Source organism: Syngnathus typhle, linkage group LG3, assembly GCF_033458585.1.
Source record: "Syngnathus typhle isolate RoL2023-S1 ecotype Sweden linkage group LG3, RoL_Styp_1.0, whole genome shotgun sequence".
Taxonomy (NCBI): Eukaryota; Metazoa; Chordata; class Actinopteri; order Syngnathiformes; family Syngnathidae; genus Syngnathus; species Syngnathus typhle.
The window spans coordinates 1,491,297-1,500,973 of NC_083740.1; the positions used below are offsets into that span (position 1 = coordinate 1,491,297).

Genomic DNA, 9,677 nt, shown 5'->3' on the forward strand with positions numbered 1-9,677 from the left:
TTTACAAAAATAATTTGACTAAAAGAGTTTGTGGAACGGGAAAAATAATACTTCCCATGACAAGAGTTTTTGGAATGTGGGTCTTGGAATGATGTGACTCGCTTTGATTGACAGGCGGACGTCAATCCGATGTAATCTTTTTGCGTTGTTCAGGCGACATCTTTGTGATTGCGCCGCTGGACTACGAGACGTCTCACGAGTACTACATCACGGTGGAGGCCACCGACGGAGGCTCCCCGCCCCTCAGCGACATGGCCACTGTCAACATCAACGTGACGGACGTCAACGACAACGCGCCCGTCTTCAGTCAGCGCGTCTACGCCGCTGTCGTCGGCGAGGACGCCGAGCTGGGCAGGACAGTCTTGACGGTGAGGTTCAAACCACGACACCATTTGACTGGAAATTCTGCAAGTTCTATTTTCTGAGCAATTGTGCTTTCGTGTGACCCTCAGGTGGTGGCCGAGGACGCGGACGGGCCGTCGTACAACCGCGTGCGCTACGCCATCGTGGACGGCAACAGCGGCAGCCCCTTCATCATCGACCCCGTTCGAGGCGAGCTCAAAGTGGCCCGCCAGCTGGACCGGGAGCAGGTAAATATTCTTTTTGAAGAGTCTTATTACATTCTAGATTGCTCTTGACGTGTGCGGATGTACTTTTCCTCCAGACGTCGGGCTACACGCTGAAGGTGCTAGTCGTGGACAACGGCACGCCGCCGCTGTCCGCCAGTGCCGTGGTCAACGTGGACATTTCCGACGTCAACGACAACCCGCCGCTCTTCTCCCAGGCTAACTACAGCCTCATTATCCAGGTACGATGAATATATTTCAAATCACGCAGAACGTGATTTGCTATGTGGTTGTTTTAAAAAGCAATTGTTGTTTTGTTCCCACGTCAAGATTGTTCTCATCTGTTGTTGTCGGTCCCACAGGAGAACCAAGTTCAGGACAGCAGCGTTCTGCAGCTCCTGGTGTCCGACCGGGACGCCTCCCACAACGGGCCGCCCTTCATTTTCTCCATCGCCGGCGGCAACACAGGCGACGTCTTCCGCATCGACCCGAACGGCGCGCTGCTCTTGGCGGGGCCGCTCAACAAGAACGTGAAGGAACACTACCTGCTTCAAGCACAGGTCAGATACGCTGACTCGTTTGTCTTCACTCTGTGTTGACTCCTTTTTTTTTTTTTGGCTTGGCATTTCCATCTGTGATCATGTTGTGAGGGTCCACGGTAAAAGCCAACGTCTCCAAGTGCCATGAGTGGGCGGAGTTGTGTGCTAAGGGACAGAATGAGAGGATAGGATGATGAAACGGAGGTGTGATGTTTCTACGGACATTGCGGTGGAGTCAGCAATTTTCCTTCCAACGGTGCTGTTTGACCATCTGTGTGTGTCCGGTGCCTCATGAATGCCAACAGTGCCCTCTGCAGGATGTAGAGAAAATATTTTACAGGGCGCCTGTTGCTCCTCGAGAAGTCCTGAAAGGCACCAAATCGAAATCGTCAATCGATTTTTTAAAAATGTTAACGCATAATATCTTGTGGTTGCAAATCTCAAATTCCTTCTGATAAACAAAATGAGCACTTCATATCGTCGACTTTGTTTCTGAACGCCGGCCGCGTTTGACTTCCAGGTGTCTGACAGCGGCAAACCGGCGCTCTCCTCAAGTGCCTACATCGGCATCCGCATCATCGAGGAAAGCGTTTATCCGCCCGCCATCCTCCCGCTCGACGTTTTCGTGTCCACGGCCGGCGAGGAATACGCGGGCGGCGTCCTGGGCAAAATCCACGCCACCGATCAGGACGTCTACGACACGCTGACGTACAGCCTGGCCCCTTCCTCCGCCGCGTCCTCGCAATCCTTCTCCGTGTCGGCGTCAGACGGGAAAGTCATCGCCCTGCGGCCGCTGGACGCCGGCCACTACCCGCTCAACGTGACGGTGACCGACGGGCGCTTCACCGCGGCCGCCGACGTCAACGTTCACGTGCGGCAGGTGGCCCGCCAGGCGCTGGACAACTCTATCGCCGTGCGCTTCGCCAGCATCGCCCCCGAGGAGTTCATCGGAGACTACTGGCGCAACTTCCAGAGGGCGCTGAGGAACATCGCCGGCGTGAGGAGGAGCGACGTGCAGCTGGTCAGCCTGCAGCCGTCCGAGCAGGGAGACCTCGATGTCCTGCTGGCGCTGGAAAGATCTGGAAGCCCTTACCAGTCTCAGGAGGTGAGAGGGACATTTATGAGGACTTTTTTTTTTTTTTTTCGAGAGATCAGGCAAGATTTCCTTTCCAGTTTTACACACAAAAAATGGAATTCAATTTTTTTTGATCCCATTGTGTTCTTTTAACGTTCTCCTCCAGGTGGTCTTCCGCAAGCTGAACTCGTCGGCGAGCGTCATCGAGGAGATGACGGGGGTGCGCATCGTGCGCGTGGCTCAGAAGCTTTGCTCGGGCATGGACTGCCCGCTGCGTTTCTGCGACGAGGTGGTCTCGCTGGACAGGACGTCCATGTCCACCTACAGCACGGCGCGCCTCAGCTTCGTCACGCCCAGACACCACAGACATGCCACCTGCCAGTGTGAAGGTCGCTCACCACACCCACACACACTCAGGATGGAAAATGGTGTGTCTGACATCACCTTACATCCAACAGGTGGCACATGTCCCGTGCTGAACAACGTGTGTGATCACAGCCCTTGTCCGGAGGGCTTGGACTGTGTGGCTGACGTGCACACAGACGCCAAGTACACGTGTGTGTGTCCTCCAGGGAACAAAAACAAATGTTCCGGTAAGAGAAGAGTCTAAAGACAAATCCTCAATCTGAGTCCTAAGACCTAACTCCTACTTCTATCGTTCGCTCAGACGGCCACTCGTTGACGTTCAGCGGCAGCGGCTACGTCAAGTACCACCTGATGGAGAACGACAACAAGGAGCAGATGAAGCTGTCCCTGCGCCTGCGCACCTTCTCCGGACACGCCACCGTCATGTTCGCCAAGGGCACCGACTACAGCATCCTCGAGGTACGTTTGTGGCGTTCCGTGTCGCAAGGTACGAGAAGACGTTAGTGGCCAACCCGCAGCTCAAAACGGTTGGCCGCTCGCTCACATGAGCAACGATGGGAATTTGGCGGCGGGTTGGATAAAGAAAATAACCGAGTTATTTTCAGGCTGGGAGGCGACCACAGATCACTTTTCCACACATTCCGCAATGGGGAAAATGTTTGATTCGAGAAAAAGCTTTGAAAGATTTCACAATGCCACACGCACACTAAATACCTGCAAAAGTATTGGGACACTTGGAAATGAAAAAAAAAATCCTTAATACCTCCTCTTTGTTTCGAACAGATTTTGAACGGTCGCTTGCAGTACAAGTTCGACTGCGGCAGCGGCCCCGGCTTAGTGTCGGTCCACAGCGCCACAGTCAACGACGGCGAGTGGCACTCGGTCTCCCTGGAGGTGGACGGCAACTACGCCAAGCTGGTGCTGGATCGCGTGCACGCCGCCTCGGGAACGGCGCCGGGAAACCTGCGAACCCTCAACCTGGACAACAGCATCTACTTTGGCGGCCACGTCCGCCAGCACGCAGCCTCGGCCGCCCGCCACGGACGCAACCTACCCGTGACCAACGGCTTCCGTGGCTGCATGGAGGCCATGACGCTCAACGGCCAGGAGCTGCCCCTCAACACCAAGGCGCGGCGGGCGCACGCCGTCATGGAGGCCATCGAGGACGTGGCGGCCGGTTGCGCCCTCGCACCGCCAGAGAGCTGCTCCAGCAATCCTTGTGGCAACGGTGGGGTGTGCAACCCCAGGCCGAATGGAGGTATGTTAAGTGACATGCTCCTTTTGGCTGAAAAAAAAAATTGTTGACACCATTTTTGCCCCAAATTTTCAACGGCATTTCCAGTCTTTCACGGCCTATAGCGCCCTCTCTTAGTGCAACGTTGGTACTGCAGTCAAGCAATGCGCTGTAAAAACAGTCAGGACTCACCATAATATTTTTCATGTCAGATAGTTGATTCCCACAAATGTATTGGGGCATCTAATTAAGTACCAAAAAAAAAAACATTATTTCAAAATTCACTCTCATGCCAGGATGTTGATTTGCACAAAAGTACTGGGACCCAGTAGACATTCAGGAAATGGAAAAAAAAAACGACCACCAGGCAAGAACTCCATCCAGTAATACTAATGGGGGTGTGCTGGGTTAATGTGCCGGTTATGCACACTCAACATTTTAAGGTGGGGTCGTAATCCTTTGTCAGCCGCTTGACTCATCCGACACTTTAGCCATCAGGCTAATTAAAGAAAAAACGCAAGCTAAGCAGCAGTGAAAAATGGAGTGAGTGAACGAGCTCCGCCCGAGGGGAAATGAGCGGAGCGCTCAAAAGGAAACGTGCTGATTGCTGTCTTATTGGACTTCCTCAGGCTACTTGTGCAAGTGTCCCGCCGCTTTCATGGGCGCCCACTGCGAGATGGCCGTCAGCCCCTGCGCCTCCAACCCGTGCTTATACGGTGGCACGTGCGTACCCCGCGGGGACGACTTCTACTGCCAGTGCAGGGGGCAGTACTCAGGTCAAAGGTAAAAGCGTTCAACCTGGATGCCACCCATCATATTTTTTGGCCTGTGTTGCAGATTTTTTTTTTTTTTTTTTTTTTTACAACAGGTGCCAGATGGGTTCGTTTTGCACGGAGAACCCGTGCAAAAACAGCGGCAAGTGTATCGACAGTCTGGACGGGCCGGTGTGCGAGTGCGAAGCCGCTTTCCAAGGAGAATGGTATGGAAAAGATTTTGTAGAAATATTCCCCCACTCGGAGCATCTGATGTTTTTTCCGCCGCAGGTGCCTGAACGACGTGGACGAATGCTTGAGGAGCCCGTGCTCCAACGGCGGCCGCTGCCACAACACGTACGGCTCATACGAGTGCAACTGCTCTCTGGGCTTCGGCGGCCCAACGTGCGATCTGGCCGCCGACGTCCGCAACGACTTTGTGTCTACCTCGTGGAACATCGGCCTGGAGGAGGTGGTGGGCATCGTGATCTTTGTCTCCAGCATCTTCATCCTGGTGCTCTTCTTCGTCCTCCTGCGCAAGAAGGCGTGCCGCGCTAAGTCCAAGACGGAGGACGACGACAAGCGAGGCGGTTCCGGCGTGCCGCATTCTTTCCTCCAGAGGCCGTACTTTGACGCCAAGTTCAACAAGAACGTCTACTCGGACATTCCGCCGCAGGTGCCCGTACGGCCCATCTCGTACACGCCCAGCATCCCCAGCGACTCGCGCAACAACCTGGACCGCAACTCCTTCGAGGGCTCGGCCATCCCCGAGCACCCCGAGTTCAGCACCTTCAACCCGGACGCCGCGCACGGCCACCGCAAGACGGTGGCCGTGTGCAGCGTGGCGCCAAATCTGCCGCCTCCGCCGCCTTCCAACTCGGTGTCGGACAGCGACTCCATACAGAAGCCAAGCTGGGACTACGACTATGATGGTGAGTCGGAGCGAAGGCGCAATTGTTTAACACAAAAAAATATTTTGTGACTTTTAAAAGGATATAATAATTATTTGTATTTAAAAATGCTTTTATTATGTTAATTTAATTTGTACTTTGTTGTAAAATATACTTTTAATGAATGAATTATTGCATTTTTTTATTAACTAATAATACAAAGAATACATTTTAGTTTATTACAAAAACTTTTTGTAGATTTCAAAAATGTCTATTCCTATCCTAAACATAAGCTGCAATTTATATTATTATGTCGACCCCGCAGCCAAAGTTGTGGACTTGGACTGCGTGACCAAGAAACCCGTAGAGGAGAGCGCATGTCACCCTTTCAACACCAGGGGCAGCATGTCGGAAGTCCAGTCGCTCAGCTCCTTCCAATCCGAGTCGTGCGACGACAACGGTGAGCCACTTCCTCCACTTTCAACGGCCAGCATCAAATCTAAACTTTTATTTTTCTCTCGCTATCTTTCTTTCATCTGTTATGCTAACTTGTTTTCTGGACTCCCAATGGTGGTGGCTTCCCGAGTCGCACTTTGTTGATGTATTTTTTTTTTTTCACTCTCTCTTTATTCTTGCTGCGGGGCACAGCTCCCATATGGATCAAATCTGTCCACAGGTCCAGAACACGCTTTTAGAATTACAAAAAAAGAAAGACCTGTAAGTTCTTCTGGGATGAAACGAAAAAAAAAAATCAGTAGCATGATGTCGTTCCCTACCATTTTTTTTTTACGTGGTCGACATAAGCACGGCAACCATGTTATGTTTAAAAATCCTTGCACGCTGATTATTTCATTTAAGCATGCCCCCTTTTTCTTTTTTTTCTTAAAGCAAACCTCAAGGAACGTATCAGAATGGTATTCATTGTTCTTTCTTCCCATTCACTCATCACGTCACCATCCAATGCAAGACACCTATCGAAAAATTCTGCACCTTTTATATGTTACGTAAATTGACTACCGATATTTGCATCATGAGCATACTCAATTGCAGCAGATTTTTTGATACAGGTCTTGTATTCGTGTCATCAGAGCCAATTGTCATTGCTCATCCTCCACGATGAAAATGAGGCATAAAATAGAATTCACGGATCATTAGTGTCTCATTTCCCCGCACCCCCTCGCCTTTTTGGGGACGACCGTTTAAAATCTTTGGGGGATTTCATTCAAAAATACGTGTGTAGCAATAGCGTCTCGTAGTGCGTCATTGTTCACGTTGTCATCCACAACCACGCCCCCCTTTAAACGTTAGGAATGGGCATGTCCGTAAATTTCTTTGAAAGACAAATTGAAATTTGGGGAAAAGTAGAGGGTATAGGCAAAAAGCATGTGGTCAAAATTTAATTTGCAAAAAAAAAATTGAAATAAGTGAAAGCAAAACAAATATTCCAATATGTACATTATTATCATGCCAATCATTCTGAACGATATTATTATTTTGTTTATTTCTATTAAAATGAATAATATTTGGGGGAATCTTAGAAGACAAGATTTACTAAAAGAAAAACTGAATGTAGGTTCATGCCCTCCCTTATGATTCCTTTGCCAACATGTCTGTTCGAAACCCCAATGTTCTGTGTTAGCATTAGCGCCATGTTCCCTCCATGTGTATCGTTCTCATTTCTTGTGAGCATATATGCTAATGCTCCATCATCTCTCCTCTTGCAAGCCTCCATAGTGACTGTCATCCACTTTGTCAACTCTGTGCTTGACACGGTGGAAGGAGAAGGTACTATTTTTCCATTTGTCGTCCTTGTCGTGTGGCTAGCGGTCACCATTTTATTTTAGCTAGCTCGCTAACAAGTCAAATGGCAACGCTGTCAAATTGGCCCTCCACGTGTTTTGTCGCCTTCACAACAACTCCCGCGTCCCGCTGTGTTGTTAGCATCCTTGGCGCTTTTTAATGTGTGTTCTCTCTTTCTCCTCCTGTTCTTTCATGGATACTTTTTAAAGAGTCTTTTTTGGCTCGTGAGCTCAAGAACACAAGAGGTGACTTTTTCTTTGGTGTTTGTGTGTTATCGTGAGTTGGGGGTGCAGCTAACCACTAACGCCACGCTAACAATCAGAGCTTGTTTTGCTTTTTGTGTGCTGGTGTGAAAGCTGAAGCGTAAATTTCGTAGCGTTCCCTACGCATGGTTTGGTGAGTTTCGTTTGAAGGAATTCTATTTGGGAACTAATTCTTTTTGGGGTTGTCGCTAAACTCTACAGTTCAAAACAACTTGAAATGCCTGGAGTTATCGCAAACTTGCTTTTTGTTTGTTTGTGTGTGACCAGATGTCCAAATCCTTGTTATTTTGTTTTACTCGTGGAGTGTTATTAAAAAAAAGTGGCGTGTTGGTTGCATGGATTTATCAACGTTAATAAGAAGTTAGCGTCAGAATGTTAAACGTTTGTGTTTCCCCCCACCCAGGATACCACTGGGACACGTCCGACTGGATGCCGAGCGTCCAGCTGCCGGGCATCAAGGAATTCCCGCAGTTCGAGCTGGTGGAATCACCTCCCACCACATTGTATAGCGACTCAAGCGCCATGGACACCGATTACTACCCGGGGGGCTACGACATCGAGAGCGACTTCCCTCCGCCGCCCGACGACTTCCCGTCCGGCGACGAGCTGCCGCCGCCGCCACCGCCCGAGTACGGCGACACGCTGCGGTCCAGCGCCACCGAGGGCACCCGCCGCCGTCCCGCCCTGCCGGAACTGTACAGCCTCGGTCAGTACTTGAGCCCCCGGGGGGACGGCGACGCCGCCCCGCCATCCTCCACCACGGCCACCGTCGGCTTCCCTCCAGGTCGGGACTTTGACGACATGTCGCTGTCGCTGTACGCGTCCACCGCCTCCTGCTCGGACATGTCGGCGTGCTGCGAGGAGTCCGAGGCCATGATCAGCGACTACGAGAGCGGTGACGACAGCCATTTTGAGCGGCTGTCCATCCCGCCGCTGGGCTCCCAGCAGCACACTGAAGTCTGACACTGGATCCCCACAAAAAGTGCCTGAAGCAGCCCCACGAGCCCTCCTTATTTTTATTTTTTTTTTTGGTCCGCTTTTACACCTGGTACGATCTGAATCCACAAAGGGACTGATGCATACTTGCCAACCTGGTATACCTTATGTCACCCACTTAGGATTGCCAAACGTTTCTCTGTATTAGCGCCCAATTTGTTTCCCCAGTGCCCGTGTCACATATCCCTCCGCCCAGCAAAGCAACAACAGCGGACTACAGCCTTTTTAAGAGTGTATAAGTGATCAAGTCATCACATAAATCTCCAAAAATCCATAGATACGCCGCACCGGACGACAAGTCGCAGGGTTCAAAACTAAGCAAAAAGTAGCGGCTTATAGTCCGGAAATTACGGTATTTGTGACCATCCATTTTTTTTCCAGGAAAACTGATATTTTCTCTCAATTTAGGTTTTGCAAACATTTCAACAGTGTTAACACTGTTAGGAAGAAAAAGTCAAGTCACAGGAAATGGACTTTCCGATTCAACAGTTCAAGATGGGAACAAAAAAGAAAACCTCCCCGACAATAATAAAGAAAAGTTCACAACAATTTCTATCAATAGAACATTTTCTACAAGTGGTGATTTTCTGTGTAAATGTCGATGTACAGTTTTGATTTCAAAGTAGATTTTGTAGATATTTCAGTGCTTTTATTTTGAAGAAACTGTGTGACATGATCGGCCTTACTGTGCTAACGTTCACGAAAAAAAGTTTGTCGTTAAAAGAAAAAAAAAAGGGTCTTCAGTGAACGACTGCATTATTCATGTTTTTTTTTTTTTTTAATGTTTGTTTGTACATGTTGACGTTGGAAGCTCTTTTATTTTTCCATCATGGAAACGGGACTCTGATATTTTTGGTCGTCATGGATACCGCCCGTGTATGTGTATGTATGTGCGAGTGTGTGCGTGAGCAACGCATCGGTCTTATTAAGGTTTTTATTGAATTACTGCCACCAGCTCACGCTTTCCTACTGGCAATAAATTATTCCTAAAAAATACATATTTATTGCTGTGTGCATCTTTTTTATTTAGATAGTTACGGAAGCGTGGAGGTGCCAATGGGTAGTAAAAAAAAATTAACTGGCTAATATGTTCGAACGTCCTTGCTAGTACATTTGAACGTATTTGCCAGTCAAAAAATGTTTACCCCACATTGGCAGCTCCATAGTGTTTTACAATTTATGATTTTTAAAACTGC

At 49.4% G+C, this 9,677-nt stretch overlaps 1 protein-coding gene across 4 annotated transcripts in view; it reads left to right on the forward strand.

Annotated features, from left to right (window-relative positions):
- Positions 1 to 9,479, forward strand: part of fat1a (FAT atypical cadherin 1a) — a 39,870-nt gene extending 30,391 nt beyond the window's left edge. The window contains exons 15-30 of one of the 4 annotated variants that reach the window (XM_061273915.1): positions 154 to 368; positions 453 to 590; positions 665 to 808; positions 929 to 1,126; positions 1,626 to 2,210; positions 2,347 to 2,569; positions 2,639 to 2,773; positions 2,848 to 3,005; positions 3,330 to 3,804; positions 4,410 to 4,563; positions 4,649 to 4,759; positions 4,824 to 5,464; positions 5,748 to 5,882; positions 7,148 to 7,207; positions 7,432 to 7,467; positions 7,889 to 9,479. In XM_061273915.1, the coding sequence (XP_061129899.1) occupies positions 154 to 368; positions 453 to 590; positions 665 to 808; positions 929 to 1,126; positions 1,626 to 2,210; positions 2,347 to 2,569; positions 2,639 to 2,773; positions 2,848 to 3,005; positions 3,330 to 3,804; positions 4,410 to 4,563; positions 4,649 to 4,759; positions 4,824 to 5,464; positions 5,748 to 5,882; positions 7,148 to 7,207; positions 7,432 to 7,467; positions 7,889 to 8,448 (3,968 nt within the window). In that variant the 3' untranslated portion in view covers positions 8,449 to 9,479. The remainder of the gene's footprint in view (positions 1 to 153; positions 369 to 452; positions 591 to 664; positions 809 to 928; positions 1,127 to 1,625; positions 2,211 to 2,346; positions 2,570 to 2,638; positions 2,774 to 2,847; positions 3,006 to 3,329; positions 3,805 to 4,409; positions 4,564 to 4,648; positions 4,760 to 4,823; positions 5,465 to 5,747; positions 5,883 to 7,147; positions 7,208 to 7,431; positions 7,468 to 7,888) is intronic. The other 3 variants (XM_061273911.1, XM_061273912.1, XM_061273914.1) reach the window with 3 other exon arrangements.
- Positions 9,480 to 9,677: the final 198 nt, after the last annotated feature.